Raw genomic sequence first — 25,928 nt, forward strand, 5'->3', positions numbered from 1 at the left:
TAAGGCGGCTGTTATTAATGCAATATTTTACATTTCCAACCCTTAAATTGGTACAGTAGTAGACGTTAGTTGTCGGTTCACAACTTCATACAAAAAAAAATACATGCTCTGAACTTTGCCAAACAGTTTGTGAAAACCTTTTTATATTTTGTGGCTTGGGGGTAGAGAAAAAACGTGTGAGAACACGCGCGTCTTGCTATCAGATTTTTAAACTACAAATAATATAACCCCACAAAAGCAGACTATCTGAGTCACTGTTTCCGGCCGCACATGAAAATATACCCTGCGCTCCCGGAGCGCATTTTTCATAGCAGGTTAGAGCTGAGTAAGAAGATGACAGGGACACTGAAGCATTTAACAATTTATTCATTACTTCAATTGCTAGCAGCAGAAGTGACCAGGCTTCCCCAACAGGTAAGCAGTTTTGATCAATGTTATTAGTTTACTTTGGCTTTTTTTTTGGTTATTGAATCATTTGCCGTTTTTATGTTGGTTTTTTTTTGTGTGTTTTATTATTCTGATCAGGTACTATATATGTTAGCGGACTTATAAAAACAGTTGGACTAACGTTTCAATTATTTTTCTGAATCTGTTACAGGGCGTGAAATGTGTAGAACAAAACCGTAAGTACTGTACACCGATCAACTGATTTACTTTTATTAAGACATATCCTCTCTACGGTCCTGTCAGGTCTGCTTTAAAATTAATTTAAAATTGACTAAACTTCATTCTGCACATGAAGTTGACATTTATAACCTTTTTGTTTCATTTGTATGACATTCCGTCTCTGTACCCAATGACATACATACAGTATGCTTTTGGCTTTCTTAAACGTTAATTGTAAAAAAAAACTTGAAAATATAATGTTAACTATACAGATTCTGATCAGCAGGAAATACTAAAGACAGTCTCAATGATCAATACGATACTATTGTAACAAATTAGGGTGTGTTTTATAAACGTTAAAAGGTCATAACTGTGACAATAAATTTAAATACAACATAAAACGTCCTCTATAATGAGGAATGATTATAGCCATGTGATTTATTGATTTCCTTCATAATTCAATAACAGCGTAATAAACGTGATACAGATTCAAATTCATAATTATTTACAATAACACAAATTGTTTACGAAATACAAGACCTACACATATACCACACTGTTTTTTACACTATACTGTATTAGATCGTTCAGCGTGCAAACACCGCTGAATCAAAACGATTCTCAGTTTGAGTGGATAACTTTAAGGTTCTGAATTGGGAAAAAATGGGGATGTTAAGATTGCCCTTATAAAAGCTGAACTCTTCCACAAGACATCTAACTCTCACGAGTGGTATTCAAAACACGACCCTTAATCCTTAACGAAGTTGCACCCAAAAAAAACGGGTTCAAAACTGATGGACTGAGCTTCGAGTATTCCTTCAGCTAAGAAAAGTTCAGTCTTTCCCCCCAACAGCTCTAGTCACTTTCAGAGCTTAAATAACGGATTGACCTTGGTTCACCAAAAATAGGAATTTAATGTGTAATGCAATCTTTCTTCTCCCGAGCACATTTCTTGCGGTTCCTTCACAACCCCAATTCCAAACTCTTTGGTTTTTTTTTATTGAAATTGCTCCCTATCTGCTATTCAAAGCCCCTTGGGTACATCCAGTTAATAGAGGAGGGCTGGTTGTTCGTTTGTCAAGAGCAAACAGCATGCCCTCTCACCCTGCAACGCACAACTGGCAGCCGACTGGAGCTCAGCAGGTGTGAGCCTGGTCAGTACCTGGATGGGAGAGTCCTGGGAAAAACTCAGTTTGCTGCTGGAAGAGGTGTTAGTGGGGCCAGTAGGGGGTGCTCACACTATACTGGGTCCTAATCCCCCAGTATAGTGGTGTGGACATTATACTTTAAAAAGGTGCTGCCCCTGAGACGTAAAACTGAGGCCTTGACTCTGTGTGGTCATTAAAAATCCCAGGATGTTTCTTGAAAAGAGTAGGGTGTCACCTTGGCGTCCTGGCCAAATTTTCCCCCAGCCTTTACCAGTCATGGCCTCCTAATAATGCCCATATATGAACTAACTTCATCACTCTGCTCTCCTCCCCACTGAGAGCTGGTGGGTGGTGAGCAGACTGGTGCACTCTGGCTGCCGTCACATCATCCAGGTGGGGCTGCACACTGGTGGTGGTGGAGGGGATCCCCATTACCTGTAAAGCGCTTTGAGTGGAGTGTCCAGAAAAGTGCTGTATAAGTGTGAGGAATTATTAATTATTATTATCCCCTCAACCATGGTAGGTGAGCACACCCCAGCCTAACCAAGCTAACGAGTTTGCTGGACTCTCTTCCATAGACATTGATGAATGTACTATCACATCAAGACTGCACTGCTAATACCAGACTATGAGAACTGAGAAATGACTAGAATTTTCAATGAGATTCAATTATATCAGGAGGTTTGCAGCAATGACTGGTGTTATGCACAGAACATAATGTGTACTCAACAAAACAATACATTTCTCTGCTCCGTCTGCAATTTTAATTAGAATTTTAATTCATTAAAGCTGGCACTCCACCTGCAGAATGGTTAAAGGAACATGACTTCACCCCCTCTGATCTCCGGGACCTAACTGTCACAGTGTTTCAGAATGAGCATTTACCCAAATCCACAGGGCCATCTTTGAACATCAGCTGGTCCGTGAGTACAGATGGTATGCCACTCTCATGCTTATGTCTTAGTGATTTTGCTGTTTGATTGAAGTGGTCTTTGTGCCATAACTGAATACAGAAAAGTGGTGCTTTGCAACCCATGATGAACAGCAGCAAGTCTAAGTGGGTGTTCAATAACAGTAATGAGATATCAGCATCAAATAAATCAAGTTAAACTGCGTCTACACCCCTATCAGATAAAGCCACAAAGGGGTATAGAAGGATACACAAAGTCAGTCAGTCACAGTGTCCATGTAATGCTTTGACTGTTGGTGGGCTAGTTCTTTGGTTGTTAGGCAGCATTCTGGTTACTAAGTTTCAATCAGATGTGCCAGACTCTAATCCATTTGTCCTGCGCTGGTGTCATTAGGAATTGTGGATGTCCTACCCGTATGTTATCATTGATGTGACGATTGTCACTGAACATCAAAGAAGTGTGTTAATGAGGTTTCTGGGACATTTAACGTATGTTACAACAGTTTGTTTGGCTGTCAATATGGGACAATTGTGGTATCCTGTGTTCAGGACAAAGGCTTTGTTGCTTGGCTCACTGTTGTTCCCTTTGTGCTGCAAAGGTTCTGCACATGTTCCACTTAATACCTTGAGTTTACACTTTGCACATACTGTAGAAATTCAGGGAAGTTGTGGCACATTGTGCTCAAACACATTTTACTGCAAAAGATGATTGGTTGCTGTACAGTACATGCAATATGTGAAACACAAGAATTATTGGGGTGATGTGTTATCATTTATTCTTTTGGGACAGTGTGTATTAGCTCATTAGGAGTCATTAACATCACATACAGTTTGTAATCAAGCACCATGATGCTTCATCTGTTTTAATTTCTTATGTTTCTGTATAAGGGATGTTTCAATCAGAGAGGAAAATGCCAAAGTTGTAACAATACAACAGCAATAACTAAACAAAAGACTGTATATGTGTATTTTTATTTTTCAGGAAGCCTTCAGTTTCTTAAAGCTACTATCATCAATATAAATGGGAAACAATTTAGATGTAATTATTTACATCCTTTTAATAAAAGTTCCTCTCAAGATCAGGTATTGACCAACTATTTTTAAATGCTTTTATATGCAGTTCTGAAGTAGGCATCAGGGTTTCTTTTATACTTCAGAACAGAGTATTGACATAGCAAGCCCCTCTGAGCAGATATAGTGTAGAGACTGGTCAGCCAAGCCCTATCCTACTGGGTGTAGTAAGCATGAAGTATCCTTTAGTTATTCCTGACAGCTGGCAGGATCTGGTTTATTCAATCTAATAAAGTTAAAATGTTTAGATTCATATACTCCTTCCTGAATTGAGAACTGTGTTTAAAATAAGATGTTTAGATTGCAGAAAACCCCCATACTTTTAGAAATATACTATATATTGCAGTATTTATCTTAGAGGTTCCACTCTGGAAACTGCAAAGGATGAGGCTTTGTATTTGTACTTTTGGAATGAAAAAAGAGAAATGAAGAGAAAAGAGACATGCCTGGCCTTTGTAGAATATGTATCAATAGAATCAAAGGGGAATATATTCAAAGACAAAATGACGTTTTTCTCTCTTTACAGTGGTGGTTCCACTTCACTGATTACATTGCCAAGCCTGAAAGCGAGTATTTGGTAACTGCTCTTAACATTCCTCCACCAAACATTAAAGGAGAAGAACCTAAAAAACACAGAACAATTAAAACACCAAGTAGGTTTGGTTTTATTATTGATGAACTATGTACAGCTATGCAGACTTACTTATGCAGACTGTAGTGCAAAAAATGTCTTGAACTATCTAGGAAGAGTTGATACAAAATCATTTTGGAAACACTGCGGTACAGGCAAGACGTTGGCAGGGAAAGAAAATAGTTTGTTCTTTGCTGTAATCCTTAGGGATGCACCGATGTCTCTCTGTCCTTTTCCAGATGACTCCCTCTTTTGTAATGTACTACTGACATTGAAGTCTAAGGGAGATGGCAGGCTTGTGTGTTCACTTTTTAAGAAGTTAAACTGGAGTGTGTGTTGCCTATATAAAAAGTAAATGTGTTATCTGGATATCCAATTATTGTAATGTATATGAAGTTTAGTCTTTTCCACAATTTAAGCTATAGTTCAACTACTGTATATACAGTATTATATGCATGATTTAGCAGGCAATATGCAATTCCCTCCCTAGCTGTACGGTTTTCCTTCTGCATGAGGAAGATAACTTTGGCTGCTATCACATTTTAGAGACAACATTTCTGAACAGGTGGTGACTCACTGTTCAGGGGTGCATATTAGTGATCCAGGGATCAGAGTGAAGAGCCATCAATTTTGTCCCCTGTCACTGTTTAGGTATTCTAAAATATCACAACAATAAGAAAAAAAAACTTTCAGAGAAATCACCATTTTTAAAAAAAGGTTCAGGGATGTACATTTGGAACTGAAGAAGGGTGAAAAATATTGCAGCGTCTCTGCACACCGTTTTCAAAGTCTTTTGTTTGTTACATAATATGTAGCAATTGGCCAGAAATAAGGCACACATACTGTATATTTCCTTAGACATTCCAAAGTGTAAAGTATAAGGTAGAAATCCATGCAGTTTTCCATTAAAGGTTTTCACTGCTGCCTATCTTGTACCTCTCAGGCTGCAATGATGAAAGAATGAAACACTACAGATATTGTGTTGAGAGAGGTAAGGTTTTGTTATTGAATCTTTTTATTTCACTACATTGTAATTGCTGATCAAATACAATTTTATTGTAGATCATATTGGGAATGTACCTCTGTTATACGCTACTGTTAAAGTTTGGTAGCTTGTTCTGTAAAGCATACAAGATTAATATTAGGTATATGAACAAATCATGTTATGAGTATAGGTCATTTAAAAGTATAATTATCAGCACTATATATAGCATTGTAATTGGGTTTGTGCTTATAGGATCCACGTGGGAACCAGCTATTCATGCCATCATAAGATATGGTCAAATTGAGATGTCCTTTATACCCAGTAGACTTTCCAAAACATACTCCATTGCTTCACTTAACTGCGAAGAGTGTTTGGAAGCTGTCCCATATTGCTGTTTACTTATTGATGAATATGATATTTCTGTGGTAAGTAATTATATTTTTTTAAATAAAGCAACCCATATCTAATTTTACAAAGCTAAATATACTAAATACTGTGCAAATTTAATAACAAATAATGTGTTTTTGATATTACTGCAAATACATACTGGGTAAATGCTTACAATTTAGTTCAAGTATGTAACTGCGTAGGCTGCAAAGGAACAAGTAAAGGTTTATTCCATGCTGAACAGAGAAGAAAAGAAACACAACGTATCAGCTGTGGAGCCTTCTTCCGGCAGCTTATAATTTATAATGCTTATAGTTAAATTGTCTTGTGCAAATACACCCTTGTTCTGCACAACTACATTGTGGTTAGTATTGTTTCATGTTCTAATGATGTGTATATCACTCATGCAGGAGAATGATTCCAGAATATCTACAAGAATTAAAGCAAGTGAAGATTGTAAATCCATGCTCATTGAGGTAAAAAAAAAAAGCTTTGAGGAAAATACTGAATTTTGGCTGGTCTATGACAATAATCCTATACCTCTCCCAAAGTGCTTCACATTCTGTACAGAAGGGGACCCACGTGGGCAAAGACTGCCAGAAGCCCCTCTACACAGTGAGGTGGAGAAATTAGAAATTACCTAACCAACTGAATTAAGGGAGGATTGTCATTTATCCACTCCTACTCTTGCAAGCTGTGCCATAGGACTTTTCATGATCAGGTAGCCAGGACCTCAGTCTCAATTTCTCAGACCAGTTATTAAATCTCAGTAGCAAAATAAATGATTAACAGTATTGAAAAATTTGACGAAGTTTTGAATGAAGCACAAAATGTGAACTTTGTGACAGTACTATATGGTCGCCATGTTGCTGCAAACCGCTGGTCTCACGACTAGTGAGAGTTTGCGAGAACTTGCCCTTCCTGCTCACTAGTCCCTGTTCAGTACATTTTAAATAATAATATGCTCTGCTTTGTTTTTCAGATAATTCCATATTTTGATGGATGTAAAAGTGATTGTAGAAGACTGTATGAAAAGGTGAACTGCAGCCAAATAGGTATCTCTTCATTGATTCTCTTATGAGAATGTTTAACTACAGTATAGTAATATCTTTGTTGAAAAGAAGTTGTTCTCATATCTCATTTAAAACCTTTGACCTTTTGAAGTTGTTATTTTTAAAATGACTGAGTTAACCAATAATTTTAAATTATTTAAATAATTCAAAATTTACAAAAAAGTAACTATATTTATGTATTTTATTCTCTTATTTTTAAGAAGAAACCACTCCTATGCCTGAAAAGATATCTGATATTGGTAAGGCGACAATATTCATTAGTTCAGTGTTGGGTGTGGGCAGTGCCATTTTTAGTTGGTAAGAGATTATCTAATTTATTGATAGTAATGCATTTACAGTAACTATTTAAGCAAATTAGTAAGTACTTGAGACAAACTTGTCATCCTCCATAACATGTTCCAAAGAATGATAGAACTACATCTCTCCAAGAAACATTTTAAATCACAAAGAGAGACAGGGACACAATCCAAGACAAATCAAAAGTTGGTTTTCACACAATATTTATTGTTAGACTTTCATTTTGTAAGCCAGAAAAACAGGTACCAAACAAAGAAGAAAAATATTACATTTCAGACACAAGTTTATGTTTTCTGTTTGTCGGACTAAAAAAAACTATCTTTTCAGAATATAATCTCCTATTACAGATTTTTTCATTTCTTTTTTTAAGGACATATTCTTTCAGTTTTCATTCCAGTTATGCTGGAATCTTGATGTTCAGTGTGAATTAAATCTTTGTGAAGGAATCTGCTTTCTTTTGGATTGTATCTGCTGAACAAAAACTGCACAGTTAAGACTTGGAATTAAGTCTACTGGAGGAAGGACAAAAATAGAATGTTAACCTATTGTAAATACTGAGTTTATGTGCTATTAATGTAACTGTTTTTTTTCTGTCAGGAAATGTATATATCACCGTCATTATCATCAGTATTGGACTTTTTGCAGTTCCAGTCTGTGGGATTTACATATGGTGTAAGTTATTAATGACTGTATAACATGAAAAGCATATGCATTTTAGTAGTAGATCAAGAGAAAGGTCTATAATCATAATGCCTTATACGATTTTAATTACATCCTGTTAAATGCTTGCATCATATGTGGATGCACTTCAGTATTTTAATAATTTGAACTGAAAAAGGAAAAAGTTCAAGGGAACACTGTAGGTATTGCTAATCCACACTTCGTCTAATGTTGACATGCCTTTTCATTTTTTTTCTTTAGATAGGCACAGCAGATCCGGTAGAAGTTTTGACTCGAGCACTGCACCAGTTACAGTACTTATTGTGTATCCTCCAGAGAACAACGTTTTTCAGAAAGCTGTAGTGAGTTTTGCCGAATTCCTCCAATTGCATTGCAAATGCAGGGTCAGCATAGACACCTGGCAGGGGCAGAGGATTGCTGAACTGGGTCTGGTGCCTTGGCTGGCAAAGCAAAAGGAGAGTGCTGACAGGGTCGTAGTCATATGTACAAACACAGTGGGCAGCCACTGGCCCAGCTCGAAACCAGATCCGAGTAACCATGCTGTTCCGGCTTCTGTAGATGACCTTTTCACCCTCACTCTCAATATGCTGATCAGTGGGATGAAGCACACAGACCTCAGAAAGTACTTGGTTGTATCTTTTGATAACGATTTCAGCAAGAAGCACCTTCCTGCTGTTTTAAAACCCTGCCAATTGTATTGTCTCATGAAAGACTTAGAATCTTTTTGTGCAAACCTTCATGGTACATCTCCAAAAAGAACCTGCTGTCAGATGGGCCCTGGAGGATCTCCTTACACCAAAGAAATGACCACTAAATTGAAAGACGCAATATACGAGTTTAAAAAATGGGAGGCTTCTCAAATTAATTCTAAATCTCAAAGAACCCCGTTGATTAAAATTACAACTGACTTTTGAAATAAATGCAACAAATCTGTTAAGCCTGTCCACAAAAAGCAGCAAAGACTCAGAAATATCTGACTATTATAATGACAGAATTGGAAAACACTCGTGTACTTTCAGTTAGGGTGGTGCTCTTTCTACGTATTATGAAGACTTTAAAAGACATTTTCTCTACATCAATGAATATTTCCAAGCTAACTTGGTAACTAGCTGTTCAATTTAAAAAAGTGTACTTTAATTGCTTTTAATTTGGCTTATATCTCTTATGTTTTGTAAAATACCTTTAGGTGGTATTAAATACATAAAAAATGTGCAAGACAAATCAAAAATGTGATCAATAAATGTACCTTATGAAACCTGGAAATATCTGGCAACTTTAACAGATGGTGATGTGCCTTGATGATTTTCAGTTTATAACCCCAGAATAAATTGTCATTGTGCAATAATGCTCGATACAAAGTTCATGATACAGTATGTATGTGTTTAGGATCATTATGTTCAACAACAGAATCCATTGGCATTGAGACCTGAAGGAACTGAAAGGAGATTGCTTGCTTGCTCTCAAATATTTAGATTGATGAGTTTCAAAAGATCTGATTTGCAATATACATCTATGAACTGCCGCTGTTTCAGAGTTTAAGGTTATTAGTCATTAAACTAATAGTAGTGAATTAAATTTCTTTTACAATCCCTTTTACAGCCAACAGCTCCATCAGCATTATTATACGTACACTATAGCACTGTGCACAGACAGGATTTACTGTGTGCATGATTTAAAGTATTTAAACAGCCACCTTATGTGCATCTACAGATGTGATCTTGAGGTTGCAGGCTGACATAAATTTGTTCTTTGCAAAAACTAGTTTAAGAGTTTTATAGTTTACCATCTACAAACTTTTTTCTGGATTTTCTTAACATTGGTTCATTGATATATTTTGTTAATCAAATTATGTGCAGCAATGAGGAATTTCAATGATTTGTGAAGATGATTCCTTGCAACTTAAAAGTTAAAGGTACTGTATAACTGGCTCATTCATTCAAGCAATGCATTAAGAAGATTATTATATACTGATTTTATGTCTGTGTTTTTTTAATATGTAAAAAAAGATTACAAAATGTTTATATTTTTTTTAAATAAATGTTTACAAATATTCCTAAAAATGTAGAAAATCATTTATCACTGTGTGTGTTGGCAACTGTGGCTGCTGGTAAACATAACTATTTGCCCCTTTTGTAACCCACTTCAGTGCAAGAAAGCAATGTCCATCTTTGGTCAACCACAAATCAGCAGGCCTTTTAATTGCTTCAAACGGCCAGCAGCCATATCACCCTGTAACGCACAGCTGGCAGCCCACTCAAGCTCAGCAGGTGTGAGCCTGGTCAGTACCTGGATGGGAAACCTCCTGGGTGGGGAAAAAAACAAGGCTGCTGCAGGAAGAGGTATTAGTGGGGCCAGCAGGGGGCGCTCACCCTGCGGTCTGTGTGAGTTCGTATGCCCCAGTATAGTGAAGGGGACACTATACTGTAAAAAGGCGCCGTCCTTCGGATGGTCATTAAAATTCCCAGGGTGTTTTCTCAAAAAGAGTAGGGGCGTTACCCCTGCATCCTAGCCAAATTTCCCCGCTGGCCTTTACCAGTCATGGCCTCCTAATAGTCCCCCTCTCTGAACTGGCTTCATCACTGTTCTCCTCCCCACTGAGAGCTGGTGTGTGGTGAGAGTACTGTCTATGCACCATGGCTGCACACTGGTGGTGGTGGTGGAGGGGAGTTCCTATTACCTGTAAAGCAGTTTGAGTAGAGTGTCCAGAAAAGTGTTATAGAAGTGTAAGGAATTCATATTATTAATAGCAATTTACAAAGATTTTGAACACAACAGTGTTCCTTGAGAACACTGAGAGCTTGAGAGCTACAGGGTGTTGGTATTCTCATTTCAAACGATCACTGAACTACTAAAAAAAAAAAATCACCCATTTTACTCATCAAATTAAATAGTATCAAGAGGTGAGAAACTGATGAGTAAAGCAGAATTTAAGCTTCCTTGTTGAGGAAGGATGTGCCAGTCATTCAGTTTCCACCAGCTCTCCTGCTCGACAGTGCTCCGCTTGCAGTGTCAAAAGGTGAACAGCTCAATGGAATGCTGCCCAGATACAGCTGGTATAACACTGAAAGCTACTAACGTGAAAAACTGGTACAGGGCTAGTGGCAATTTTGATTACTTGTGATTTTGCAAGAGCAGAGAACAGTAGTTCAGTTGGATTTATTAACAGCCCAGCAGAAACAGGGATACTCTAGGTTTGATACATCAAGTGCCAAATCTGTTGTACCGAGCTTACAAATCACCAATCAGTTAAGGAACTTTTTGTGCCAGAATTCTTCAATAGACTAGATTTATAGGCCCGCAAGTGGGTCTTGCCCGACAAGAGTTCAAGTAAAATCACTTTTAATTAGATTTTTCAACATTTATGTGCACGTACAGACGTGAACTTGAGTCTCTAGGCCAACACGGGTGTCTTTTGGAAAAACTAAATTGTATAACTGTTTTTTATAGCTTATTGTTTACACACACTTTTGCGGATTTTCATTTCAGATTAGAACTGAAGTAATGCTGCTCCTTGGAAAGATTTGAAAACTGGCACATAAAGGCACATCTTCATTTATTGTACTGTGATTGTGGCAGTTCTCCACATATCCTTTCGGACCCACAGAGGACGATGGCTGACATGTTTTCCATGCTTTAAAAAGTCCTATTCATTATTTCATATCAAAGGAACGCAAGAGAAAATGTGTTTTCCATATTCATTTCTTTATCACAGATAAGACCTACCCCTAACGTAAAAGGACTTATTTTGACTATTTGATCATTTATATTCTAACCACTAGATCACTCATAAACTCATAAACTTTACTCATAAAGCCTTTATGTGCTCAATTTTAGAGAAATAATTTTCTTCAGGTTTTGCTTTTATTTTAAAATGAAACAGCTGCATAACGGTGTGTTCATTAGCCACAATTTGTTTTTAATGTATTACTAATTACATTCTGCCAATTATAAAATCTCTCGCATAGCAACCATCATAGGGAAAAAAAAAACTGTTATTGGTGAATTATGACAGCTCAATTATGACAAGAGGTCCTTCTTGTTAGGCCAAAATGTCAAAACAGATTGTAATCATCTTTCCTGTCTCTAATTAGACATGACCTATATTTCTGATCTTGCGTTTAAATCTTTTCTGTACATCGATATACCACATCCTTACAATCTGGAAAAAATAATGACTGAAAACTACTTCATCTGATCAGACAAATCAGTAGTACTGAATCCTGTGAGGTCAAGTAAGACACAGGTAGAGAAACTACTTTTAACCGTTCACTCAATTCAAGTGAACTGTCTTTTTCCACTACGTAAAAGGGAAGCTAGAATTTAACCATGAGAGAGCTTGCTTGTGTCAAGACAATGGTTTAATCGCATATGAATTAATATACGAATATAATATATGACTTCTATACTCATTGGCACTGCATTTACAACATGCTCCAACAGACACAAGGAGGAGATTTTGAGTCCCACATGTCACACTTGGCTTCCATCTTTGACAGAAATAAAGATAAAGATAAAGATATTGCAAATATTGTGAATATATGGGGCCTGAATGGCATAACCGTTCAAGGCGCACACCTGTGTGCTGTATGTCACTAGCCCACTGTGACTGGGATGCAAGCCCAGTAGTGGCGCACTATTGGCTGAGCGCCATCGAGAGTGGTGTAGAATTAGTTGACCAAGACTGTCGGCGGCCCCCGTGGCCCCCCCAGGCTCCTCCAGACTCACGGTGTTGTCTACATGCCCGTCCTCTGATCAGCGCTCACCCTCCAGTACAGAGCCGAGCTGTCTGGGACACGTTAAAAGACGAGTGGCTCAAAGGCGGCCGGGTTAGAGAGGTCTGCCTACACTTCCCCTTTCTCCCACGTTTTGTTTTTTAAAAGCAGTGGACAAACAAGAAGTTCACTTTCTGTCGGGTCAGCCATAATGTGTACATTATAAGCTAGGAAAAGCCAAATGCGGGGGAAAAACAGTCTGATATTATTATACACAATTTTTTGTGGAAGAAAGAACAGAAAATCCAGAACAGAGAGTCCTTCGCAGTTTCCAGTTGGTTCACTTAACACGTTGGCCAAACACACAGTGTAAATTCGGCTCACAGGCGGCAGATAACTGAAACGATTCCCATAGGTCCCACCTCCGAAGAAAAAGTTTTCCCGTTTCGTCGGTGCGAAGTCCGCCAAGCGTTCTTAAGGCAGTGCGCTCACCAGACAAACGCCGCTCTCTCTCTCAGGATCCTCATGCCAAAACGCTGCCACTCCTGCTGGTAGACCCACAGCTCCTGAGTGGTGTCCAGGCACGCCAGAACTGCACCGCCTTTCCAGGCGATCAACCGGGGATCCATGTCCTTGAGACAAAGCCAGGACAATTACAACCTAAATGTCTGTCAACCCTCTTTGCAAGATGCAAATGGGAAAGTCCCATGGCTGCAGGAATTTTCTAATATATGGTACCTGTTTCCCCCCTCCGCTGTAGTCAGATTAATGAACCAACACGTTATGTTATTCATTAGTCATGTAAACTAGGTTTCCCCCCCCCCCAAAGTGAAAGCACTGGAACTTACACTGGCTTAACTAATTTTACAATGTACCGAACAGACCGTCTTTACCAATCCATGACATTTTAAACGCCCTTCAAAATAAACCCTACGAATGCGACAGCAAAAGTCACGTTTCCTCGGAACACATTTCCTCGGCCGCAAGCCGCCACTCTCTCCAGCGCCACGCGCGGAGCTGCCTTACCTTAGGCCTCGTGATGACCTCGACGTTTTCCACGACCCTCCGGAAGGATGGCGGCATCTTGTTCAGAATGCGGTGCTGAAGAAACTCCTGGGCCCTGTGGAACATCAGCCCCCCCCCAACTACGAGGATGGAGCTGTACATTTTTTTCTTCGTCTCGTCCGAAGCTTCAAATGGGTCAAAGCGTGAGGATGTTAAAGACCGCACTGCCACAGAGTTGTGCAAAACAGCTGGACAATTGCAAAAGGAAATGGACAGTAGCCGTGCTCAAATCAGTTACCTACCAACCACAAAAGAGGCTGGATGGACAGAGTGATTTACTCTAGTTCATAACGATTGTTTCTTATGTTCTTACATTCCACACCGTTTCCATACTCAGTTAAGGCAAGCATGCCAGATGCTTCCCTTCAGCAAACTGGAATTCTGGTTGAAAACCCCAGCAGGGATCAATTTAAAGCACTGTCATTTGACAGCAGCCTCATGCAAAATATAGCTATCTTGCAGGAAGGACCTTTAAGAACCCAGAACTAGACAGCACAAATGGAAGCTAGATGATAGTGCGTTTAAAACCAGGAATGGGAGACAGTGTGTTGTAGGACAGTGGAACAAGCTGCCCAACCATGTTGCTGAAGCCAATACCCAGGCTTCTTTCATGAAATGGCTGGATGAGATTTTTCAGGTCAATTATCTACTAACTACCACGCGGCCAGGCGGGCTGAACGGCCTTCTCCTATTTGAGACTTTTCCTATATTCTTCATCCGCCTTCTACCGCTGCTAACAGTATTAAAAATGTACTTACCGCAGCAGTCGATGCTGTGCAGAATGGCTTTGTCTAGGCCCAGCGCTTTCCCTTCGAACTGGCTTATGGCAGTCTTCCTGGACATGAGAGCTGTGGGCGGCTCGTCCATGTCTGCGCCCGTCATCAGGCAGTCGCTCTGGGAGTGGCCCAGGTCTATGTCCTGAGGGTGGCTCCGGTCCGCCGCCTCAGGGTTCTGGCTGCATGGTTCACCATCGAAACCAGAGGGCTTAGGGGGGGCCTTCCTCTCTGCTGTAGCTTTTGCAGACTGCTTGCACGAACACAGAAAAAAGGCACATAGAGGTGATTATCCATGTACCTGAAGGATGTTAATGAAATGTCTTTCTTAGAGGATGTACTCATACCATATTCTGCCTATAGGTCACATCTTAAACCCCTGTGTCTCATAAACCCAACAAACAGCAAGGAAGAATGACAAATGCAAGCAGCTATAGCATATTATTACATTATAAGTGGGTTTATTTGTGCAGTCTTAATATCTGCTTGCAGTCTTGAGACACCACAACCTGGAACTGTAAAACGGATTCTGAGATTAAAATTAGTTCAAGATTGCCAGTACTGTGCAGATGCCACCCCTGTCAAGGAGGGACAAGGGAACAGGCAGGGCACATGCGGTGATGACGGCTCAACCCCATGAGCGCACCTGGTCCTGCTTGCTCTGCGTTCCCAGCAGGTAGTGCTCATCATAGGGGTCCTCTGGGTTCCCCTGCGAGCGCTGCTGGAGAGACGTCATCTTCTGCCCCACGATTCCAAACGTAGCTGGATAGAAAATTGCCATCGGAGCCTGAACTCCAAATTCAGATCAGAACAGAGATTGGTAAAGGCAAGAAATATGTCAGTCTTCTGCAAGTACAGGCTTTCGTGTTCCACAACTGAGAATCCCCCTCACTCCCAAAAAGGTAAAACTAAACTCTGAGCTCTCCTTATTTGAATGTACAATTAAAGACAGAAGTTTCCAACAGACTGCAAATGGCATCTCAGATAAGAAACAGACATTTTCTTATCTGAACAAGGCTTATTCAAGAACAGAAGAGACTACAACAGCAAACTACAGATAACGAACCATGCAGGTAAAATTAGCAAGGACTGAGCTTTTTTTCTCATCATCTGTCTTGTATTCAGGTTCCACCCTAAGGGATCATTATTACTGTTGCTGCAAATGGAAGATTTAGACATTCAGCCACATGAAAGCCTAAAACAAACAGTACAACCTACACTAACTCTCAAGTCTCAAGCTTTGCAAAGAATCAGGAGAAAGGGGGCTACTGAATAGGGAGGTTTGTACCTGCAGCTTCTCATCTCCTAAACGGAACTGGTAAAGCAGAGCAGGAGAATCAGGGTTTCTGATGCGAAACTCGTGGTCCTGAAGTCCCGAAATATCCTGATGCAAAATAAATTTTCTTTAGAGCTCATCTGGTCTGTGGGCGCATTTGAAAAACATACACAAAGTCCACCAGCATTTGCCTTGAGTTTCTGACAAAAGTAGAACAGAAAGGCACTATGCAGTTTTATGCTCCTGGAAATCCCAGAATGCACCTGGTTCGCTCTGTACCTGGTCAAGATGACAGAAGGTCTCTTTCAGTTGCTGAAGGAGGAGGCAGTCCAGCCTATTGGACAGCTGGCACTCTCTGTAGGGAAAACCAGCCCTCTGCAGCAGCCAGAAAAAGCATCTTGTCACATCGGAGCCTCCATATGCCAAGCACAATCTACAATGCAGACCATATATATTTATTACTTAACTTTAACAGGGGTTAAAGGATGTTTTGCAACACATAGCTGCGGCTCCATCATCTTCAAAAAATATTTAACCAAACTTCTACCTGAAGTTATACTATTACCACAGATAATCTTCAAAGACTTTTTTGCCTCTATACAAGCCAAGAATAGGTCTATTATTCTGAAAGGCTGAATAAAAAAAGATTAAATGTGACCTCTGAACAATACTCACTAAATAAAAACCACATGCACACGGCAAGGCATTTGTTTTGTTTTTTTACTGTTACATGGGACAGAGTGCAAGCACGGAATGTGACCTTTGTTATCACTGTAATCTTACTATCCAGCAAAAACAGCAGCAATCAGTAACAGTCAGTGTCTGCTCCGTGTTCTACACCCCAAGAAGAACTGCCAGAGCAGAACACTTCAGTCTAGGGTTTTCCAGAAGATGAAGCTATAATCAATCTTTGTGTTCCCCCACCCCCAGTGCTGGAAGAGCAGCTCGGGCAGTGGGTGGTGAGCACACCCACAAAGCATGGGTTCGCCTTTGGATCTGCGGCCGGCGCAGAGCTTATGAGGCTCTCCCCCGGTGCTCTGGTGTCCTAACCCACATTTAGACAGAGACAGAGAGAGGAATTTCTGTGCCATGAGTACACATACAATGAGATTCTTATCCGCGCCGTTCTGTCAGGATGTGCACAGCACAGCAGAAAACACAGTCCAACAGATAAAGCCACACAATGTAGACAGTCCATTACAAAACAGTACATAATAGTGACAGTATGTACAGACAACAGACAAACAGAGCAAAGGATCATTGACATCTAAGGCATTGCACAGTTAGCTGTTAAGGACGCACACTGCTGTAGGGACATTAGACTTTTGTCCATGACAAAGGTGACTGGATTCTTAACTCTTGACTTGCCCATGGGTCTTACTATGGGACTGATGGATGTCTACCACTCTCCAACATACCTGGAACTGCGATGGGAAATGCCATCTTCCACACAGCACACGCTGGTCTTCTGGTCTCCCACATCCACCACACAGGCACTGCTCAAGCCACTGCCGAAGGTGGCGCACACAGACTCTTGATGGACCACAGTAGCTGCGTGTTAAAAAACAAAAGGGAACATACACCTGCGATTCGTCTCCATCTCCTGCAACATGTCTGCTTTAACTGGCATGAGGCAGGAGAGCATCTTCATTAAATCATTTTTTACAACCTAAATCTTTCACGACAAGTTTCTGTTATTAAACCCTTCAGTAAAGCGCAAAGATGCATGATTAAACTGCACTACCAATAATTCATTAGCTGCACGCCTACACATTTGTAGTGTGTTTAATTTTATCATCTGCACAAAAATCCACAAGCAAAGTTGAGCCTCTTGCCCCACTGCCATTTACTGTGCAACCTGATGGTCATATTTCGGATTGCCCAGATTAAGCACTGCCTCCCTGCGAAGGATTTGTGCGTGATACAAAATTCAATTTTCACGTGATTTCTGCTAATATTTAAGTAGCAATAAACCTCAGGTTTATCTCATTTTACCTGAGAAGCCCATTTTCATGAGAAGCATGTTAACCAGCTCCTTCACGTGCTGTCGATTGTAGATGTCTGGAATTAACAAGATGCACCTGTAATACTGAAAGTCAACAAACACTGGTCCGTGAGAGGGACAGTCAGTATTCACAAAGAACAAACAGACACACTCTCTTCATTTTAGCACAGTAGCACTTTCTGTCATTTTTGCTATGTTCTAAATATTATCAACAAAATAACGTCAACAAGTATATTCAATAAGAAATAAAACATAAGAACATGGCCTTGAATTTTAAATAAACACCACGTAGCCCAGTGACATCCTGATCCTAGACGGCCAAAATCCACCTGAAATTACAAGTAACCTAAAACCCTCAATGACTAAAGACCAATACTGGTATTATAGGCCAATGAAGTGAACAATTGAGGATTAAAATGATTAAAAAAGTCATTCGGGGCCAGGGTGGAATGAAAACCAGGAAACACAGTGACCCACCAGGACCAGGAGTCAATGTCAGTGGTTTAACCCAGACCCAACCAACACCCACAAGAACTGAAACTTCATATGCAGACCACAGACTAGGGGGAAAGACTTCCTGTGTGACACTGCCGTTTCCTTTACACTCCTTATGTACGTCTCAGATGTCAGAGTGTGTTCCACTCTGGTGCGAAAAAGTGACTCAGCTAGTATTATGTAGCAGAAAGCCGTCAAAAAAAACTTTCCGAAGTGAGGTTTTTCCATTTAGAGTGTGGGCTGGACAGGATTTCTATATCCAAAATACAGCCCACACCCCAACACGGGAGTGAGGCAGAGCCTTGTGGGTACGCCAAACACTAGAGCCGTCGTCCTCTGAGGTACCTTCAGGTCTTTGAGTGGAATTTCCAGAAACTTCTGGATGGCATGAGACCAGATGGTCTCCAGGTCTGCTAAAACGGCGGTGAGTGATCCACTGGGCCCGCTATGAACGTTCAGCTGCCCTCTGCAGACTGGCCAGTGGATGTTATAACAGTCCGTGGGGTTTACGTACAGAGCCTGTCAAAAGGGGAAAAAAAAAGGAAATGTGTTTAGGAAATGAAATGGCAACTTATTGGAAAGTTAACTTTGCTCCTCTGACAGACGTAGCTTTACACAGTTTCTTCTCATGTCGTCACACACTTCTGAGGCTGCAAAGTCTTGAAAACATACAAGAAAGAACATGTACAATGTACGTTTCTAAAGGTACCTTTCTTCTTCAACATTAAACAAGTATCCTCTTGATTCACTGTATTATACAACCGTGTTTGTATAGACTGTGTTAAAGATTGTGAAAGAGCTAAGTGACCATTTCACGTGAAAGGTGCTATAGAAAAATCACCTGAATTGTAATTGTAACCTCTGTACGTTGCTTGGGACAAATTATTAATAATCTCTCACCTCATCTCCCACAAGAAACTCGGGGTGATGGGATGTATTTGTCCACTTCACTCTGGAGTTTGGATCCAGCACAGCTGGCCTCATCTGTTTATTGAAAGCCCTCGCCTGTGGAAAGAACAACATTATTCTCCCAAACGTGTTGTACGAGCTGCAATTGAAAGTTCGCTTTTTTCAGCCCACGAGCACGGCCTCCCGGACAGACACGCACACAAAAATTTCAACTCACTTGATCAGCCGAAACTGGGATTCTCCTCGCCCCGTTTGACATCTTCTTGGACCATATAGCTTGATCAACCATCTTAAGACCATTCTGCCTTTGTTCGTTGCTTTCTGGTCTCTGAAAGCGGTACAAATAACAAACAGATTCACTCTGTGATTAGACAACAGTGGCCTTTTACAATCACCCTCATGCCTACCTGTAAGGTGAATGTAACCTAAATACCGCATAGTGACAAGATGTGTTTTAATGCAACTATGTAAAGAGCAGCACTGATATTTACTGTGTGGAAATAGGTGCACCTTCACGGGGTTTAAAACCGATGTTGTAGGTTCGCTTGTGGATAGAAGGCATCTGCTTCCATTTAAAAAGGGAGAAACGGCGCCCTTTGCTGGTGTGAATAGGTTACTGGCGGTACAGTACTCACAGACAGGCCCTCTCTCAGGAGCCAAGGATCCTCATGGCGGGGCTGACCTGCGTGCTTGTGCCTTCGGGCGATAACATGGGGAATGCTCACGGGTAGGGTGTCTGTAGCTCGGCCGATCCTCAGGGTTTTCGATCCTGGGTTTATCACCACAATGAAGTTGCTCTGGATTTGCTTGGGAAAGATGATAACTGTCATTCATACGGTGTTGCTGTTGTTGTTGTTGTTGTTTTTGTCACAGTTCATTAAAAGTCTGATTCCTTTCCGTAAAAGGCACAAACTTCCCTGCCCCGCCTGTGCGTGCTGTATCGTCGGACCTCAAAAATCCCATTAAACGCGTATAGACGGTGCAGTGCAACCAGGAACTCAAGCAGGGAAGGTGTTGCTCGCTGTGAGATTTCAGGTCAATTCATTTGATTTACACAGACAATGTGGTTCGCAAATGTTTTCCTAAATTAAACAGCCGTAGGCACGCAATTTTAAACATCCTAGAGGGGGCTAATCAGAGATGGAGCGTTCCTGTACGGTTTGTTGTTCTTGGGTTTTTGTTTTTGCTCAGATCGGGTAACTTGCTCTGGAGTGCGGTCTGATGTAGATGTGTTTACCTCCTGCAGGGGCTCCGGGATGACGGGTGGAGCAATCGGCCTCTTGACACCGCGCTGCTCCTTCTCCTTTTCGCGATCTTTCTCTTTCTCCTTTCCGTTCTCTTGCTCTTTCTCGGCCTGTGTCATTCTGCCCGAACCCCAGGTCTCCGTCGCTGAAGCTGTGAAATGACACCAGACCGAGCTGCAAGGCCGGCTTCCTCCGAAAGACTGAAAGGAGCATGCCGCCGGCTTGGTTTATGCGACACACACACATTAACACGCCCCTCCCCTCCTGAATTCGGCAATGTCCGGAATATTTCGGTTTCACGCATCTCCAACCCATATAGATAGACACTTTACTGTCTGCTGCTCTGGAAATTTGTCTTTGGCTTCTCCCACAGAAGTACAAAACGCACAAGTCACAACAGTATGCGATACAAAAATAAATGGATAAATAAACAGGTACACTGTGTTCCCAACCGAACAGATAACAAAAACGAAAACCTTTATTCTTATACAGCACTTTTCATGGTGTATTTTAAGGCACCGTACGGTAAAGCAATTAAAAGAGACAGGTGTACACAATTTTAAACAGTACACCACATATACTATATAATATATTTATAAATAGATATAAATTGCAAATGTATTTGGTAAAGTCATCGCTATCATAGCAAAAGCGAAAGGAATTCGAAATCGGAGTAAAAACGCAATTATCTTCTGCAAGACAGCTCGCATTTCTAATGCGGTTGTGTTACATTAACCAAGACTGCACTCCGCCCCCTCTTTCACCGGAAACTCCTGGGCCTACTTTAAGAGTTACACGGGGTTTTATTTTGGTCGCTTCAAATTACTGGCCAAGCGAAGTGCTTTCTCGGAGTTCCGCTGCATTGCGGAAACGAAAAAGCCCAACCTACCCACGACTTCGGTTGATCACCGGAAGATCGCGGTGAGCCGCCGGAGCGTAACTCAGCAGCGGGCAATAAACCCCCAGACGGGATGCTAGTCCTTCGTAGCATAAATATAAATTCACATATTCGTTGAAATGAGACGAACCGTTTTCAAAGTCAATAACGGTCGTTCGATATTTCTGAAATGGTGTCTGTTAAGCATGTTAAATATAAATGTATTAAAACGCGCCCTCGATACCGAGACATTTTTAAATTGTTTTTTTTTGTGTGTGTGTGTAAATTGCATTCACCCGTTTTATGTCTGGATTGAAGAATAAAGCACTGAGGTTTAATCGCAAACTGTGGCTTGTAAAAACGAAGGTAGCTGTAGATTATGTTTACAGTTCAGCATGTAAAACCCTGGACAGCTGCTTTAGAGCTATAGTAGTAACCGCACAACACACTGAAATTATTTTCACTTGTTAATTTTAAAACAACGGACGTTTTTATGCAAATTTAGTTTTCCACAGCTGGATATGTATATAAATAATTGAAACTTTGCTGCAGAAACACGAAATTGTTCCGTGAAGTGGGGCAGCAAAATGAAAATTATTTGAAAAGTTAGCATATACAGTGTAAAAACTCTGTCGAAAACGACAAAAAATGTTTTTCTTTAAAGATTAAAATCTGACCACATCTTTGCCTCTTGCTGTCAGATCACAGCAGCCAAACAAAGTCTAGTGTACTGGATTAAATCATAATTTTCTTGTATTTTTTTACATCACAAAACAAACTGGAGAATTAGTGCTGAATTTAGTACAATACTTTTATCAAAAATAAATTACATGCAGTTAAAGTTTCTTATTTTTATACAAGTACAAGAATTGTTAGACATCATCATAACAACAATAACCCAATAAAGTGAAAGGCACAATAGAACTAATTGTTTTAATGTATCGAGTTACTCCGATAAATGTCTTGGGTTGTGTTGGTTCAAGGCATCGTTTACAACATAATTCCTTAAACAACTGAATATCACAGACTCTGTCAGGTCAGACACAAGTGTTGCCCCTGCAATTGGATTGTACTCCAGAGGACTGATGAGTTCTATTTAAACACAACATACAAGTGATTTCTCCATCAACTTCGAACACCACGTCTGAGAAAGGTTTGCTTTGCTACTGTTTGGATAGTAGATGGCTTCCTTCTTTTCAAAGCATTAAATCCAATGTATCTATATTCACAGACAGCAAAAGATTTAGTTCTTAAAGAGTATTAAATGTTTGTGTTAAAACTTATATTACGATTTGATTGTAATTAGAATTAAAATAAAACAATTTTTAAAATCATTTGATTTCAGTCAAGCAACACTCGGCCGAGAAGACAGCTGAACTAGAGCCAGTATCTCCTCAAAATCACTTCCCCACACTGAGTATTCAAAAGAAATGCAACAAGGTGATTTTATATCCTGTATACTTTTATTAAATTTAGTTTACAATTCAGCAAATGTAACTGTTATGTTGAAGGCCTTAACTATTATAAAGATGTCAGGTTGTTAAAAATCAAATGCTTTATACGTCTGGAAGACGGTCTTCCCGCAGCTGTATATAAAAAGGCGGGCTTACAGAGAGGTCCGATGACAAAACAAGGAAAGAATTGTACAACAGAATCAGAAGCTGCTCATCAGATGCACTGGCCCCTTTGCTCAGGAATTCCCAGTGCAACCTCAAGAATCTGCCGGGCGGCAGAGGCAGCTGGATAAGCAGGTCACACGTGTCTGCCCCAGCGGTGGCTCGACGTTCTCCCCTACGCGGAAACCTTTGGCTCAGCTGCGCGAGACACGTGCGTCCTCCGCCTGCATATGCTTATGCAGGCGTTTACCTGGAAGGGCAAAAGAACTAACATCAACCCTTTGCTTTTCCTTCTCAATCCTTGTGCCATAATTAGAGTGAGTGTGAGGGGCTTCCGAGGGGGGCTAGGAAGGTTGTGCGTTTTTCCTTGTGCAACAAAAGCTGGTTCATTTCCCGCAGAAATGGGTTACAATGTGTAAATCTGTCTCTATACACAGCTTGATATTTGTCAGCTTGGTTTCATTTGGGTGGGAGGAATTTGCAATTCTAGGGGACTGATTTTTTTTTTTTTATTCATGGGGTTCAGCTACTCTGTGCATTTTCTACTCACATTCAGATGATCTGACACAGTGATGTTATTGTCATGGAAACTAGATACAAGTTAGGCTAAAATATTCATTTTATCATCTTACAAAAAGATAAAACATTTGTTTACTATGCATCTTAGACAACAGATTTGTTTCTGCTGTACTTTACAACAGATTTATCTACTTCTGAGTGCACGAAAACAGCATCCAGCCTACAGTATAGACTGCAGGTTGCCCTCTGAACATCAGTACCCATCCTTCCTCTGTTGAAGCATCAGTCCCCGCATACTCTCCTATACCACACCACAGGATGAGCAGATAGTGTTTTTAACAAGAGTTCCAGTGGGCACAAGAAGAAGCTCTCACCTTCCTCATCCTCCTCCCCCCATTGGGGGGGCGCTAGGACCTCCGCCCATGTGATTTACTCTGCCCATTCGCCGCCGTCCTCCAGGGAATCCAGGCGGACTGTAGAAAGCATGAACAGGAACCATTCGCAGACACAGCACTACACGCAGTCATATTACAATACAGCCGGCCGCACGGTTAAATCTTACTCAAATCACACCCCTTCTATGAAACAGAAACGGACATGAACATAAATGTGGCGCAAGAACGACAACTGCTTTCTCACACTAAAAGGTGGCATCCACTTATTTTATTTTGGGGCTGAAAACGAGATTGTTGAAACACTTGCATGTCTCGATGCAGAAAACTTGCAACAGTGTCACGGAAATCAACATTCGGGTGCATCCGATTCTGGTAAGTAGCAAAGCTGACTAGAGGTTTCATGTTAACAATGTAGTCAAGGGAGAGCCCATACATGCCGCTCCATTAGGCAGTTTAAATATTCAGAATGGATATTTATACTGAGAAAATATGTATACGTACCCCCTGCCATCATCAAATCTCGAGTAAGAGGACGACCCAGAGTTGCCTTTCTTGGATAAATCTGGCTGGAATAGCGTTTGAAAGCTGTCAAAAGGGTAAAACCCAGATTAATACCTTCATGTCTGATTGGGGAGGGGGAGTTTAATAATATCATATAATCCAATGTCAGACAGGTAAGATTAAAAAACAAAAAGTTAAAAATCCAACAAGATATTTGTCGTTGTTTTTTTACATAGCATGATTTTTGATACATCACCTCAAGACACTTCAAAATTAAAACACTCAGGCCAGAGTACACAAAATAATACAGCCACTTCAAAAGAATGAACTATTACAGATCTTACAATAATCCAATGAATTCCACGGCACCCCAGAAGAGGTCACTTATGAAAGACAACCTCCATGGAGACTGACTCCTGCTGTCCAACACCTGACCTGCAATTAGGAGAAATAATAATAATAACTTACACTTATATAGCGCTTTTCCGCAAATACCTCAGTGGACAGCAGAAACAGGTGTAGAGTCACAGACAAGTGAAAAAGCTCTATATACAGTAGGATGTGATGGGAACAGTGGCGGTTGATCCGAAATATCCTCCTCATAAAAAAAAACGTTATACATAGAAATTCAAGTAATTTTCCTTACTGATTTTCGGGTAATCGGGGTTTACTTTGGATATGGTTCACTTTATATAGTAACGCATTTTGAAAGCAACACTACACGGTCTGCACTTGGTACAGGTTTACAGTAATACTGTACCTCTATTCCGTTATTATTTCATTGTCGTGAAGAAATACACTTACAGCAACATTGCGCGAAGCAAACACCTTATCGCAAAAAAAAAAGGGGACTGCTACAGTAGTTCACATCGGAGAAGCAAGAGGATTTTAAAATCCGTAACTTTAATCCTAATTATTTTAACATGAGGCTCTGTAAAAACGAGTTTAAAGAGTTAAAGCCGTTTAAAACATTTTCTTTTTGGAAGCTTTCGGGTAGGAAAAAGCAAACATATTCTGTTCCCGGGGCTCCACAGCAGCCCAATCTGCAAATCGTTAACGGAAGCCTACAGCTACTGTTATGCTACGTTTATGTAGGCAGATACGCCTACGAACAGTAACACAAAACACTGTCAGCACAACTGCTCTGATCGTCATAGGGATTCACGCCGGAGCCCTTTTAAACTGCGTTTATATTTGTGTTTGGCAAAGTCGGATGCCTTGACATATTGCACTGTCTAGGGATATATTCAAGTTGTGTATTTTTCTTTAAGGCTCGGTTAAGCCTCTATTATTGAGATGCGCTTAAAATGAGCGTATCTACTTACCATTAGACACGTACACCATCTCTAACCTCCCTCCTAGTGTAGTGTTGTTGTAGTAGTTTTGTGTTTGTTTGCATGAAAGCCTTTTTCTTCCTGATCCGGTTCGCTCCGCAGGCCGAACAGGCGTCGTGCGTCGCTACGTCACGGCGTGTGGCGACAATGTTTCGGAGTCTTCCTCAGAGTGAGGCAGAGGAGAAGTATCTGTCGAGTCATCGTTACAATGTTGCGAAACAGAGGAGACGCTTTGGAAATGGGGGGGGGTTATCATCAGAAACTTGAGTATTGTCTGTAAATTTATACTGCAGACGAAACCCAGTGGCGTTAATGAGTCTGACATGCAGGAAATCATACAAGTACCGAAAATATCTGCGGTGACGCCACAGCAGGAGTTTACAAAATGTTTGGTTTTCATTGCCGTTGGTCATTTAGA

At 40.5% G+C, this 25,928-nt stretch overlaps 3 protein-coding genes across 5 annotated transcripts; 1 reads left to right on the top strand and 2 right to left on the bottom strand.

Moving 5' to 3' along the window:
• The first annotated feature begins 231 nt into the window (after positions 1-231).
• Positions 232-9,849, top strand: il17rb (interleukin 17 receptor B). Of its 2 annotated transcripts, none has more exons than XM_088916491.1 (12): positions 232-414; positions 599-623; positions 2,544-2,690; positions 3,647-3,747; positions 4,262-4,388; positions 5,310-5,357; positions 5,604-5,776; positions 6,149-6,214; positions 6,721-6,793; positions 7,012-7,050; positions 7,706-7,780; positions 8,030-9,849. In XM_088916491.1, the coding sequence occupies exons 1-12, from the start codon at positions 271-273 to the stop codon at positions 8,701-8,703; spliced, it is 1,692 nt and encodes a 563-aa protein (XP_088772617.1). In that variant the 5' UTR covers positions 232-270; the 3' UTR covers positions 8,704-9,849. The 2 variants fall into 2 exon arrangements, with proteins under 2 accessions (XP_088772617.1, XP_088772618.1); XM_088916492.1 differs by having other exon boundaries at positions 7,015-7,050.
• Positions 9,850-11,684: 1,835 nt separating this feature from the next.
• actr8 (actin related protein 8) lies at positions 11,685-20,481 on the bottom strand. The gene is made up of 13 exons (XM_088916493.1): positions 20,262-20,481; positions 19,660-19,830; positions 19,242-19,352; positions 19,016-19,120; positions 18,461-18,634; positions 17,611-17,704; positions 17,034-17,166; positions 15,895-16,048; positions 15,628-15,723; positions 14,986-15,126; positions 14,325-14,589; positions 13,528-13,691; positions 11,685-13,133 (listed from the first exon to the last, which is right to left on the bottom strand). Exons 1-13 carry the CDS (start codon positions 20,385-20,387, stop codon positions 12,990-12,992), a joined length of 1,878 nt encoding a protein of 625 aa, XP_088772619.1. The 5' UTR covers positions 20,388-20,481; the 3' UTR covers positions 11,685-12,989.
• A 2,108-nt stretch (positions 20,482-22,589) lies between these two features.
• selenok (selenoprotein K) lies at positions 22,590-25,697 on the bottom strand. Of its 2 annotated transcripts, XM_088917469.1 has the most exons (5): positions 25,502-25,697; positions 24,521-24,611; positions 24,177-24,260; positions 23,655-23,753; positions 22,590-23,011 (listed from the first exon to the last, which is right to left on the bottom strand). In XM_088917469.1, exons 1-5 carry the CDS (start codon positions 25,518-25,520, stop codon positions 23,008-23,010), a joined length of 297 nt encoding a protein of 98 aa, XP_088773595.1. In that variant the 5' UTR covers positions 25,521-25,697; the 3' UTR covers positions 22,590-23,007. The 2 variants fall into 2 exon arrangements, with proteins under 2 accessions (XP_088773595.1, XP_088773596.1); XM_088917470.1 differs by lacking the exon at positions 22,590-23,011 and having other exon boundaries at positions 23,651-23,753; positions 25,502-25,660.
• Positions 25,698-25,928: the final 231 nt, after the last annotated feature.

Source organism: Atractosteus spatula, chromosome 5 (assembly GCF_055471065.1).
Source record: "Atractosteus spatula isolate fAtrSpa1 chromosome 5, fAtrSpa1.hap1, whole genome shotgun sequence".
NCBI lineage: Eukaryota > Metazoa > Chordata > Actinopteri > Semionotiformes > Lepisosteidae > Atractosteus > Atractosteus spatula.

Bases quoted from the DNA above. Each gene is read 5' to 3' on its own strand.
- il17rb (XM_088916491.1), top strand. From the start codon at position 271: ATGAAAATATACCCTGCGCTCCCGGAGCGCATTTTTCATAGCAGGTTA. The intron at 624-2,543 runs GTAAGTACTGTA...AATTCATTAAAG, and splicing joins GAAATGTGTAGAACAAAACC to CTGGCACTCCACCTGCAGAA. The intron at 5,777-6,148 runs GTAAGTAATTAT...TCACTCATGCAG, and splicing joins ATGAATATGATATTTCTGTG to GAGAATGATTCCAGAATATC.
- actr8 (XM_088916493.1), bottom strand. From the start codon at position 20,387: ATGACACAGGCCGAGAAAGAGCAAGAGAACGGAAAGGAGAAAGAGAAA. The intron at 17,167-17,610 runs GTAAAATGAGAT...TTTAACACGCAG, and splicing joins CATGAAAATGGGCTTCTCAG to CTACTGTGGTCCATCAAGAG. The intron at 13,692-14,324 runs GTAAGTACATTT...ACCCATTTGAAG, and splicing joins GCACAGCATCGACTGCTGCG to CTTCGGACGAGACGAAGAAA.